This window comes from Phascolarctos cinereus, unplaced genomic scaffold, assembly GCF_003287225.1.
Source record: "Phascolarctos cinereus isolate Bilbo 61053 unplaced genomic scaffold, phaCin_HiC Scaffold_1;HRSCAF=81, whole genome shotgun sequence".
NCBI classification, from domain to species: domain Eukaryota; kingdom Metazoa; phylum Chordata; class Mammalia; order Diprotodontia; family Phascolarctidae; genus Phascolarctos; species Phascolarctos cinereus.
The window spans coordinates 65,823,774-65,837,787 of record NW_027555514.1 but is presented as its reverse complement, the minus strand read 5'-3'; the positions used below and the strand labels follow the sequence as shown (position 1 = coordinate 65,837,787).

The following is a 14,014-nucleotide window of genomic DNA, read 5'->3' as shown; positions in this document are numbered from 1 at the left end:
ATTTGAAACTGGATATATCAATGATGTTTCAAGGTCAGCATGTTTAAAACTGAATTCATTATCTTTACCTCCAAACCCTCATTTCTTCTAAACTTCCCAATTTCTATTGAAGGGCATCACCATCTTTTCAGTCTCCTAGGTTTTATAACCTTGTCATTAGACTTAATTCTGTACTTGACCCTACTCTGCACATCCAGTCAGTTGCTAAAACTTGCTGCTTTTACCTCTACAGCATCTCTGGAGTTAGACCCCTTCTCTCCACTTTTAGTACTACCAACTTTCTTCAGGCCTCCATCACTTTTCATCTAGATTATTGCAACAGCTTCCATGACTTAAGTCTCTCATTATTCTAGTCTAGCCTGTGTTCCATTGCCAAAGTAATTTTCCTTAAACACAGATATGACCATGTGACTGCCATACTCCATCAACTCCAGTGGCTTCCTTTTGCTGCTAGAATTAAATATGAAACCTGATACCATCTTAGTTTCTGGTCTCCTTGTACATTACTTCCCTCCCTTTATTCTGGGATCCAGCCAAACTGGCCTCCTGTCTGTTTCTCACACAGGATACTCCATCTCCTGTCTCCATGCCTTTGCCCTGGCTGTCCCTCATGTCTGGAATGCCCTCCCTCATTGCTTCCACATTCTTGAGTCCCTCTAAGGGAGGGACAACACACAGCTCAAGTACCGTCTTCTACAAGAATCCTTTCCTGATCTTCCTCATCGTCTTCCCTTTGAAATTATCTTGTACTTAACTACTTTGTATATATTTGTATTAATTTACTTTATATTGATGCTATGTGTATGTGTGTGTATGTATGTGTGTATGTATAGGTGCTTGTTTTCTCCTCTTTTAGAAGTAGGTTTCTTGAGAGTAGAGATTGTTTCATTCTTTGTACTTGTATCTTTAGCACCTAGCACAATAGGTGCTGGCAGATAGGGGCTTAGTAAATATCTATTGGTTGAGAATTGGTTGAGAAAATACTTTTTGAGTGAGTTGACTAGTTTTCCTAAACCTTACTCAGAACTCTTCCCTCTTCATATTCATGTTAATTCCTTTTAAGGTTGTCTGATTTGCTTATTAGAACAGTCATTCTTGCTCCTTATCTGCATAATGCCCATATCCATTTATATTAGATGACTAGTAGCTTGTTTTAATCAAGTTACTGTGAGCCAACAATTTAATTTGAACTAATCTTTGGGTGTTTTATATCGTGTAGTATTGTAGTATTTTGAGTTATCAGTCACTCTCTTTATATGCACACATTTATACACAAAAATTTGGACATATAAGAAGCGAATTAATTAAAATTTAAGATTATAGTAGGAAATGAATGTTAAGCCCCCAAAGACCTCAGAAAAGAATATGATTTGAAGGAATCTCCTTTTTTTCCTAGAATATTATGTTTTTACAACCAGTGATGAAAGAAAACTTTCCAGTTAACCCAGTCTTTGAATTTTAGTGTTTAATTTCCAGTGTTTCACCTAATTCCTCAGTGCTACTTTGAAATATTACTGATTAGTGAAATATTTTAACCATCATATTTTACAGCTTATATACATAGTTATCATTAACCCATAATTTACCATAATGTGCTTTCCTAGTTAAATATCTTGTGAAGCTGTCCTTGTGATGAACAGTGGTACTTACTCAGACTAAAAATAAGAGCTGTGCCATGTATAGTTGATCCTAAGAGGTTAGTGGTGTTTTTGTAGACAGCAGACAGGAGAAAAAGGCATTTTGTCCTTTTTACCCCAAGTAATCCCACTGGAAAATTAAACATGTGCTATGAATTGATATCAGCCCATGCCAGGTTACCTCCCTAAATCGGGCTCCTGCAAGCACTGTTTCTACATTTCTTGGACAGCAGTGTGATGGCCTCTGCATGATGGATAGTTTCTGCTACTGTGGAGAACTGTGCTGCTGTCTGTCCCTACGAGACTTTCAGCGAGGCGTGCCACCAATAACTAGGGGCAGCAACTACTTTAACTCTTTCAAGGTATACTGGCTACATTTTTGCAAGCCTGAATATTAGAGTCAAACTGAAACACATGTTTTGCTTGGATTTTTTACAGCCAACTGTTGTAACGATGAGCCATGCATTTTTTCCTTTTGTCTTGCTTTTTGGAACCTTATTTTGGACTTTAGTTAAGACTGATGTTTTAAAAGCAGTATATTAGCAAAAAATGTTTATACAAACCACAGTCTTTTTAATAGATGATCCTTTCCATCTTCTGTTCTTTTAAGGAAGTTTTTCCTTTTCATGACTCATTTTGCTCTTTGGCTAACATTAAAGGAAATGTAATAATGATTAAGAAAAGGAATGTATGCTTTTTTCCCTTTTAATTCTTTAAAAATCTTTACACATTTTCTCTAAGGTTACATAAACAGAAATGGGTAGAGAAATTTGACAACTCTGACAAGGGTAAAAACTATTGCATTGTTACAAGCTCCTTAGGAACTTAAAACAGAATGCTTACTCTGCTTCTTTGGACAGATGTTTTCCTTGATCCAGTTAGAATGACATCCCTAAGGCAGCCAGTTACACAGACCTGTGAAGCAAAATTAATGAGATCACCCTTAGATTACACTTTGTGTTTTATTTTCACTTTATAGGTCTGTATGAGCTGCTGACTGCACTGCCAGCCCAGCTGCAGCCACATGTGGACAGCCAGGAAGACCTAACCTTCCTCTGGGATATGTTTGGTGAAAAAAGCCTTCATTCACTGGTGAAGGTAAACCACACTGAAGTCAGATTCTCTTTGAGAAGAGCGTATGGAAAAATGTTTTGAGCGCCATCTAGTAAACCAGTGATCAGATTGTTGCTCCATGAAAACAAAACAGCCTTGTTTCAACCCACCAAGTTTCTGACAGGGGTGGAAGTTGTTAAAGATTCCACTAAAAATACATAGATGATTTCACTTAATAGTGATGTTCTGGCAGTGTATACTAATGCAGCAAACATATGTTTGCCTTTGTTTAGCAAAAGAGTATGAAATAGCAGGAAATTTTAGACTTCTTTATGGTCAACATTCAGGAGCTGGAGTTTAGCTTAAATAAATAAATGTTCACAGCAAAAATTAGAAGGAATATATTTTCTGAGGTCAAGTATGGCAACAGTTCTGTAGCCACATTAATTTAAAATAATTTCCTTTAACAAAATCAACTGAAATTCTAGTAAGCTCTTTCTTTTACTGGCATTCCTCCACTGAAAATGGTATTTTGTATAAAACATATTGCAGTTAATATGAATAAAATCAGTTTGGGAGATGATTTCATTGAAGTGTTTTTGCCATGAAAATGATCAGGAACCAGAAATCAAACCTTGACACATAAGTATGCAAAGCAATCCTGGTAATGGTCAAACTGCTTAAAATAGTAAAAGGAAACCAAGTAGCTTACTGGAAAATGTACTACCCATGCTTCTGGAAATATCAATTGAGTTCTCTCAGAGAGTTTTAACTCAAGCTGAAGGGAAATTTAGAGGGCTCCGTTGATTCTGTAGGAGGTGTAGTAATTCATGCCTCAGAAATATCCAAACTTACACATAATTCAGCAAAATTTGTTATGGTTGTCAGTTGTTAGAAGAGGTTTAGAATTGAGAAATAGCACTTGAAAATGAATAACCTCAGAAAACAAAAAACTTCATTATGCATCTGTGATGGAATTCTGACTGCAGTTTTTTCTGTTTTGTAAATTTAAAAAAAAGTTTTTTTGTTCCTCAAGCAGTGGCAACTTGCAAAGAGGCTAAATAACTCTTAAGAAAATGGTATTTTATTAAGCTTTTAAGTTGTGGAATATCTTTAATGGTAAGGCATTTATACATATCCTGTGATGCTTTTTGCAAGGAATGATTTTAGCTTTATGAAATTGTTGAAGGGAATATTTTCATTTGACTGTGCTGAAGCTGCCTAATGATAAAAATGTTGGGTTTTTTCTTTTAAAGGTATCAAAGTTAAATATCTTTTGACTTATTGAAACTGATTTCATATTAAAATAGAATCAAGTCTAATTGTGTGATTACTTTTTTAAAAGAATAAGTTGAATCATTCTGGGGGAAAGGAAAGATATTATGTGGTATTTATTTTTAACTGAATATTGAAAGCTAGTTTCATTATCGCAGAACATTTAAAAACTAGAAAATTGCTGTATGGAAGAAATTTGTAGATGGTGGTAGCTATTAAAATATATTAATTATCAAAAAGTGAAACTTTGTTGTCTTAGTTTACATTGGTCTCACTGGTCCAAGCCAGAGAGATTGGAATAGGAAAACACCTAAGTTTTTCTAATGTGTATACCAACACAGCAAAGTATTAGTGGAATCTGGTGCCATAAAAAAAACGTTCTTTGATCTAGACCTTTCATATCAATGGTATAGATCATTGCCAGCATAAAACTTTCTAATGGTACAACAGAGCAGCAATTCATCTGCAAGTTACAGTCTTAGAAAGTTGGCCCGGGACATTGAGCTTAAGTGATTTGTCCATGGTCACACAACTACTGTGTGTGAGTCTAGACTATAACTCAGCTCTTTACGACTCCCAAGGCCCATCCTTTATCCATGATGCCACACTACTTCTTTCAACAACAACAAAAATACATTAAACATGGAAGTAAAAGAATTGCAATTGTAGTGAAGGGATAGCGTAGCAAAATTAGGAAAATGTAGCTGTTTTAATAGAAAGTACTTTATTTAGTTGATTACTAAGTTGCTTTCATATAAAGATAGTTTCATGCAATATTATATATGTAAGGGTATATACCATCTTTTAATACCATTTTCTTCCACTTTTGTCAGATACAGTTGGAATGTCTTTTATCTCTGGCCTGTTCATTAAAGTATGTAAAGCAAAAATAATGGCTACAAAAAGTGAGCTTGGGAGATTCTGGCTTTGAATTATTGGAACAAGCTATAGGTTACAAAAATGTATGCTATCAAGGATCCTGTTTTAAGACTAGATAATAACATTTAGCAATGAGATATATGTTTCAGTAGAATAAAATACATTGTATTCAAAAAAGTTACTTTTGGAATGAGTTAAAATCTTTTTTGGAACTCATACTTCGTAAATTAGAAATGGCCAAACCCTAAGACTTTATTTTGCTCTGTCCTGAAATTTTCATGGCTTAATCTTAATTTAACAAATGAAAAAATTGTTAAACTTCCACAAGATGATTCTCATACATAGTGGTAAGTTTTCAACTTTTGGTTACTGGTACATTTATCTAAAAAAATGTTATTAACCAGATCCTCAGTTATTAGGAAGAGGCATAGATAGCCAGTTCTGTGACAACTCACATATGCCACTTTAGGATGTTCTCAGCAGTGCTATATTAGGCTTATTGAAGCAATGCTAGGATATTAGTTCAATTTTGCTTATATATATTTACTTCAACAAAATGAGCAGTAATTATTATCAATGACTATTGTAGTATGATTTAGTAGCAGTAATGCCATGACTAGGAGTCAGGAAGACCTGGATTCAGATCCTGCCTCTCACACTAGCATGTAATTGTGGGCAAATTACTTAATCTATATCAGCCTCAGTTTACTCATCTGTAAAATGAGGATTAAATAGCATCTACCTCACAGGGTTTTTGTGATGATCAAATGAAGTAATATATTCAAAGTGCTTTGAAAACCTTAAAATCCTACATAAATGTTAGCTATTGTTGTTATCAATCTTTGAAACATAGGATACCATAGACAGAATTTTACCTAGTAAGGTAGTCATTGAAGAATGTCCAGGAAATATACTATTGGAGGAGTGAGGGGGGAGGAAAATGAAAGTCTTTCAAAAAGTAACACGAACAGTTTATACAAAATTTCTTTTACATAGGAAAAAGAATGAATATACTTGCTCTAGTTCATCTTTTCCTTTAAATATAGTTTGCAGTTTTCTTTCTTATAGGGGCCTCATTTATTATTTCCATTTATTTGTTCCTATTTATTCTGCAAATATTTATTAAATGCTTTCTTTGAAGAGGGAACTATCTTTTATTGTCCATACTTTTTGAACTTTGGAATTTATATGTTCATTGCACCGTATAACATCAATGGAATACCTTTTAGGTTGTGAGTTTTTGGTTTTTGGACCAACATACTAGTATTAGCTTATTTTTATATAATACTTTAGAGTTTGTTAAGTAAATGTGTAACTCAAAATAAGTTGGCAAGTTAGGTTGTACAAGTATCATTGTCTCTATTTTATAGATATGAAAATTGAGGTACTAATAGGTTAAGTAAATTTCATAGTGTCACATGGCTAATAACAGCAGAACTGGGACTTGAAGCCAGGTCTTCTAATACCTCCATAGGTCTCTGGCCCATAAACAGCCTTCAGCGCATCATAAAAGTGCTTTGAATTGTTACTATCAGCATAAAACCAAATTTCATCTGCCTTCTTACTGAGTCAAGAATCCTTCATCTCTCGAATCTTTCCTTGTACTCTACTTTTGATGGAATTAAATGCTGCCTTCTTAGAGATGGATGAACTATTCTGCCGGTAATGTGGAGTTCTCGTTTTTCATTTAGCAGCTTTTGAATTTCTCTATCATTTTCATCAAACCAGTCTTGGTGTTTGCGAGTGGTCTGACCCCAGTGAGCAAGTGCAGTGTTATAATCTACATGTCAATAATGAGGTTGATGCACGCCTTGCCAGAGGTAGCTCAGTGTTTGGGAGGCTCTGAAGAAAATTATGGGAGAGAAGATGTATTAGATTGACTCCCAAACTGAAGGTCTTCAGAACTGTTGTGCTGATCTCATTCTTCTACGTCTTTGAAACCTGGACAGTATATCAGCACCATGCCAGAAAACTGAATCGCTTCCATTTGAATTGTGTTAGGAAGATTCTGAAGGTCACCTGGCAGGATAAGATACCAGACACTGAGGTTCTTTCTTGAACTAAACTACCAAGCATTCAAACTCTGCTTCAGAGAGCGCAACTCCGATGGTTTGGTGACGTTGTTTGAATGTAAATATTTTATGGAGAACTTACACAGGGCAGGCATTCATGTAGTGGTCAGAAGAAGCGATACAAGGACACTTTCAAGGTCTCTCTTAAGAACTTTGGAATTGATTATGTGACATGGGAGATACCAGCACAGGACTGCTCAGCATGGTATGTCCACATCAAAGAAGGTGCTGTACTCTGTGAGCAAAGCAGAATTGAAACAGCTCAAAGGAAGTCCAGGATGCGCATATTTAGAGAATCCACCCCAAAGGTTCACAGGGACTATTTGTGCTTGTTTGCACTATTTCCGAACTCATATTGGTTTGATCAGCCACAGTTGGTGGACACACTGAAACTTGACTCTAGCATGATGTCATTTTGGTCCTTTTCGAGAACAAAGGACAACAACCAACCAATCTAATACCATGCATAGGATGGTGGTCTTATAATGTGCCACAGAGAACTTAAGCTTTTTACCTCTAGAACTTCCATGCTGGAGGTCTCCTCTGTCCTGATGGGTGTTTCTTCAGTGGGTCTCTACATTTGGTCTGGCTCTTACAATGTTTCATTTCACTCATTAGTTAATCAGTAAACATTTTTAAAGTGCTTATCATGTTCCAGGAACTGTGCTAAGCTCTGGGGATACAAATATGCATACATACATACATACATACATACATATATATATATATATATATATATATATATATATATATATATATATATATATATATATATGTAGAGAGAGAGACACACACACACACAGACAGACAGACAGACAGACAGACAGACAGTTTCTGCCTTCAAGGAGCTAACAGTACAATGGGAAAATACTATACACAAAAGGAACCCAAAAAGTAGGGGTGGTGAGTGGTAGGGAAGGGGCCTAGTGCAGGGACAGCATGGAAAACTTCCCAATGTAGTGCCTCTAGGTGAGAAATGAAGAGATGTTCTGGGCTGGGCTCCCCCCTTAAATGGAGGTTTTGGAGTTCAGTGTGTTGATTTGTTTTGTATAAACGTCCTTTTTCATAAAAGAGCAATTTTATGGGGTGGAAGGAGTATGTGATAGAAAATGACAGCAGTATAAACAAAAATATCTATTTTAAAAGATCCTTTTTAGGATAATGCAACTATGGGTAGTGGACTTTGGTTAGTCTAGCAGGAAGAAGGGAAAGAATGCCTTGAGTGGAATTCACCAAATTAGCCAAGTTGAGTATTTTAATATTACAAATACCACAGCAATAGAAAGTATGTGATAAGCTTTGAATAAATTTTGAAATACATTTATCTCCCTAATACAGTATTTCAGGATGGTATACAAACCAAGATCATATTAGAAGCTGATCATACATTAAGAGCAGTGTGGCATTTAAAAAATTTTGGATGTAATTTCTGGGTAATTAGTCATTTTATTAATAATGACAGAACTTTTAATGAAAGGCCAGTGGCACTCTTGAATGCCAAAGACCCTCATGGCTCACAGCTTATATGATCTTGAAAGAGGAGTGTTCCTGAGGGTGGTCATCAACTCTGATTTGTTAACAGTTGATGAGAGGTGGACTTTACAAATAGAAGTGAGCTCACTCTACTGAGTATGACATTATGTCAGTCTTGGACAGAGAAACTATCCCTATACCTAGTTCACCTAGCCTTGGCTGGGCAGTGTAGACAAAGAATCTATATCCCTCACCCAAACCTGAAGTAGTTGGATGGAGTAGCAATACCCAGAATGAGGAGAATGTTAATTCTGTTTTCCATCAGCCCTATCCTTGAGAGATGGGACAAGGAAACAGAACAGGGAAAAAAAAGCAGGGCTCTCCCCAATTTTGGTAATGGGCTATTAATATGAGAGACAAATAATTTCTCTCATCAGGAATTTTTAACTTGAAGTCCATAGTTCAGCGGTTCTGTGAACTTGGTTGGGAAAAACATTTGATATCCTGTTTGTCACTAACCTTTAATTGAAATTTATTCTCTCATTTACTTATGAATGTAGGCAACAAAACATTATTCTGAAAGGAATTCATAGACAAAGAAGATGTCTGCTAGTCTGCCAAAGAAGTCTGTGGAATAAAAAGATTAAGAACCCTCATGTAGTAATTAAACTGGAGTGAAACTCTTGTTCAAATGTACTTATGTTTGGTAGTTGTCCTTCAGAGAATAAAATGTTAACAGACAGATACATTCTTACCTTAATTAAAATCTTTTATGCTCACTGTGACTTCATTTTCCAAACTAAAAAGTCAGGATACGCAGTGTCACAAAGACTATTTTTTTTTGCAAGACCTTATTAAATTTATGTGTTTCTTAAAAGTTTGGTAGCCTGTAGTTATTCTGAGTCACTTGGCCACACATATAAATAAACTCATGCAGAATTTTAGAGTTGGAAAGCTGCCATTTAGTCCAACTCATACCCAAAAAAGACTTCCCATTAAAGCCTAAGTGATAAGTAGCCATTTGGTTTCTGCTGGAAAACTTACAGTGAAGGGGAACCTGCTGTTTCCAAGGTGGTCCATTCCAATTTTTGCTAGCTCTACTTCTTGGGAAGTTGCTCCTTACACCATATCTCAATATAATTTTTATGATTTTCATGGATTGCTTCTAATTCTTTCCTCTAGGTCCGAACATAGCAAGTCTAAATCCCTTCCATATCACATCCCTTCGAACAGTTGAAGACAGCTATTATATGTCTCTTGAGTCTTTTCTAATTCAGGCTAACTGTCCTTTTTTACTTTAACCAGTTTTCATATGATATGAACTCCAATACTGCTACCTACCCAATTGCCTTTCTTTGCTGTGGAGCTCAGAGTTGGACATAACACTCTTTTGACCAGGGGCAGAGTACTATGGAGCAATAACATTCTTATTCCTGGAAGCTATGTGTTTCTTAAAATACCCGGAAATCACATTAGCTTTTTGGCTGCTACATGATATTGGTGACTAATATTGACCTTGAGTCTACTACAATCCTAAAGAGCTTTTTCAGACAAATTAAAGTTTCACTATTGTTTCCCAATCTTGTAACAATTGTTTCCCCCTGGTAGAATGTTGTTAAGGCCCTTAAGAGTATATTCCCTCTCTCTCTCCCCCTTCCTCCCTCCCTTTTTCTTTCTCTCCCTTCTCCTTCCCTAGAACTGTCCCTAGCTTAACAAATATTTGTTGAAGTGAAGTAGTTTTGGATTTTTTTTGTTAGTTTGTTTTTTTGGTCCCAAATGTACAGCTATCGGGAATAAAATTGGCATAATTGGGTAAGGTATTTAAAAAATAAAAACTAACTTGAGTTTCTGTTTATATTTACTTTTGCTTTCAATAAAAACATACCATGGTGTAGTGCTCAAAGAAGGGAGTTTTGATAACAGTTATTGAGATTATGAGTGGATCCATAAAGCAGTGGATTTTCACATCTTTTTTCAGTAGCAAGATAATATTGCTTTGATTATTATTCTCTGAGCTAGAGGTGAAAAACAGGTATGGATGAGGTGTTTATTCATTGTGGTAAGGTAAACGGCAAAAAACCTGTGCTACCTGTATTCCCGCTGGATGGCTAGATAGGATGAGGCATGGTCTGAGAGTTTGAGGTCAGCTTAGTAATAGAAGGCTGAAGTTTAACTCACACTCTAATCAAGGCAGCTTCATCACAGGGTAAGTGATAAGGCTGGGTAAATTAACTCCCCAATAAAGGGAGTTTGAGGGCACAGAATCTTTGGAAATTTAGGTCTGAAGACTCCCTGTCCCTTGTGGAACAGGAGCATATCTGAAGTATATGTAGCAGTAGCCAGACGGCAAAATGCTATGTCCTGTGATCTTGTTTCAGCTGTACCCTTATTACTGCATGACATTTCGTTCATTATTCCCTGATTAAAAATAAAGGCCATTCATTTTGAGCTTCCTCTTTTCCCCAGGTCCATACATTAAAGTCACTCTACATCTCCTGTCTCCCATTCTTTCCTTTCTTACTCTAATTTCTTACACTGGCTTGGCCTATCTCCTTGTCCACCCTTTTCACTTGTGTTATTGGTCCCATCCTTTTTCATCTACTGTTGTTCATTCCAATTGTTTTTATGAGCTTCCATCTCTCCTGATATACTGGATTCTGGCTTTTCATCTGTAAACACTACTATTTCTTTCCCATTTTAAAAAAGAAAACAAACCAAAAAAAAACCCTTTCACTTAACCATATCTTCCCTTTGAGCCATTTTCTCTTCTCTTTGTAACTAAACACCTGGAAAGGGTCACATACATTGGCTCACTTTTTCTTATTTGCTACATACTTGTCATTCCCTTCCAGTCTAGTTTACTTCCCTATACTTAAGTGAAATTTCTCTCTCCAAGCTTAGCAACAGTTTCCCAATTGCTGATTCCAATGACCTTTCTCAGTCCTCATTCTAGTTAATATCCCAGTGTAGCTTTTGGCATTTTTAATAAGCCCTTCCTCCTGCACACTCTCTTCTTCCACCCTTCCCCCTTGGTTTCTGTAAAATTCTCTTGGTTCTCTTCTATCTGACCATTCTTTTAAAAATTCTTCTGTCCTAGATAATCTTAATTCTGTTGCCCACAAAGTGTGGCTGCCCCTAAGGTTCTGTGCTGGGTTCACTTTTCTTTCAGTACTTTCTCCCTTGGTGATCTTAATAGTCCCTGTGAATCCGCTTACGCTTTTGTAGGTGATTATCAAATCTTGTGTTGCCATCCTTAATTTCTCTCCTGAGCTTCAGTTCTATGTAACCAACTGTGTGCTGGGCATCTCCATCTACACTGAACAATATCATATCCAACTCAACATGTCTAAAACAATTCGTTATCTTTTCCCTTATTATACCATCCTACATCAGAATTTTCCTCTTATTGAGGATATTACCGTCTTTTAAGTGCTCATGTATTTAGTCTTACAGTCATACTCATCTCTTCACTCTTCCTCACCACATTCCCATATCCAGTGATTTCCAGACCTCATTGACTTTACTTTTTTAACATCTTTTGCATCTGTCCTTTTCTCTCCAAGGCCTACCACAATGTTTTATACATAGTAAGAACTCAAATGATGATTAGATTAGGAAGCAGGCCTTACTCTCTCAGTTTACAAATGGCTAATGGCCCAAACTATAGCTCTAAGCCAGTTCTCCTGACTCCCAGTCCATTGTCTTTATACTGCACCATATTCCTAAGCTAGAAATTCTAGAAAGCAAACAGCAAGAATGGTAGTTGGTCTGCTTTGACCTTCTTTTTATTTTTTACATTTTCTTAATCTATTTGAATTTATTGTTTTGAGTTTGTATTTGTTGTTATATCATTTGAAAAATAAGAGTTTGTTGAACATCATTTTATGTAAACTCTTCTAATACTTCTGTTCCCTACATACTTTTCACTTAATTAGAGTGAGTAGTATTAGAAGAAATGGGGTGGTGTTTACATCATTTAAAATCCAATTTAAATCTGAAAGAGTGTTTCAAGAGATAACTTGTTGGTGGAGTGGGCTTTAAAAGAAAATTATATTGTCCATGTGAAGGGAGCCAGCAGCCTCAAGTTCACACAGTAAACCCCCTTTGGGAAGGTTATGTTACTTGTGTCTGAAATGGTGTTTGCCTTGGGAAGGAGGAAGAGGGAAAATGCCAGACAATGTGAATGATCCATGGCCCCCTGGCCCTGCATCGTGGGGAGTTGGGTATTGCAGCTGGTAACACTCTGGCCAATGAAAGGTAATTATTCAGCCAGTTCTTTAGGAAAAGTAGGAAAGGTTATGTCTTACTCTATAGTTTACATTTTTCAGGCACAGAAACATGCAGAGCTTTCTGAAGACATGAATTCCTGAGCCTCTAAGTAAAATTGCTACCTTTGTAATGCTTACTCTCCAAACAGTATCCATATGTGGTCATTTTTAGAAATATGGTAAGATGTTCAGTGTTATATGCATAGAGCTGAGGGCGAATGAATGGAGCCTGTTTTGCAAATCACACTGAAAACTTTTTGAGGTTTCATGTAAGTAGCAAGTCATGTCCTTTTGAAGTCTACATTTTAAGTCACTGTAATAGTGTGAAATATCATATCAGAGCTAAATAGTTCCTGAAATGTGTGTAGTTTGAGTGATTTTTTTCTCTGCATTTTGATTTTCATATAGGAATTATGGTCTGCTTTATAAAATGGATGTAAGTAGAACACAACTTTAAACTATCTGATTTTAAGTGATTTCACCAGGGGCTGGGAGGCCTCTATAACAATAGCCTTAGATTGGGGAAAACTGCCAGCTGCCCAGTGTAGAACTTTTTGGTATAGATGGACTGATTTCCTATTCCTAGGAGTTATCGTTCAGTCATTTCAGTTGTTTTCTACTCTTTGTGACCCCTTTTGGAGTTTTCTTGGCAAAGATACTGGAATGGTTTGCCTTTTCCTTCTCCAGCTTATTTTATAGATGAGGAACCTGAGGCAAACAGGGTAAAGTGACTTTCCCAGGCTCACACATCTGGTTAGTGTCTGAGGCCACATTTGAACTCAGGAAGATGAGTCTTCCTAACTCCAGGCCTGGCGCTCTAGCCACTTTACCCACTGTGCCACCTAGCTGCCCTATTCTTAGTGCTATCTACCCTTTAATTTAGCAAAAATTTATTAAGTATGCATGTCCTAGTCTCTCTTCTCTTTCTATAATATTTCACTTGTTGATCTCATCAATTCCTAGAGAGTCAATTATCATCCCTATGCTGATATGATTTTCAGATCTGTTTATCCAGCACTAACTTCTCTCCTGACATTAACTGAAATTAATTTTTGATTCAAATTCAGTAGTTGCTATAGCAAGAAACTGAGAAATGGAACACAAAAGAAAATTTTAGAAAAGTAAAGTTTATACAAGTAAACAGAAATAAGCCACGTATTCAACTGTCTATTTAGACTTTTTGAACTAGATGTCCTATAGACATTAAATTCACTATGTTCAAAGCAGAACTCATCTTTATCCCAAAACTACTTTTCTGAATTTCCCTATCAGTATACAGGGCCCTACTATCCTACCAGTCACCCAGGCTTACAACTGTCATACTTCACCCTTCATTCTTACCTCCCTTACATTATTT

General features: G+C 36.3%; 1 protein-coding gene across 1 annotated transcript in view; it reads left to right on the top strand.

Annotated features, from left to right (window-relative positions):
• Positions 1 to 14,014, top strand: part of MPP7 (MAGUK p55 scaffold protein 7) — a 268,281-nt gene that overhangs the window by 96,167 nt on the left and 158,100 nt on the right. Inside the window, exon 3 of the mRNA XM_020990515.2 lies at positions 2,617 to 2,735. Coding sequence (XP_020846174.1) covers positions 2,617 to 2,735 — 119 coding nt within the window. The remainder of the gene's footprint in view (positions 1 to 2,616; positions 2,736 to 14,014) is intronic.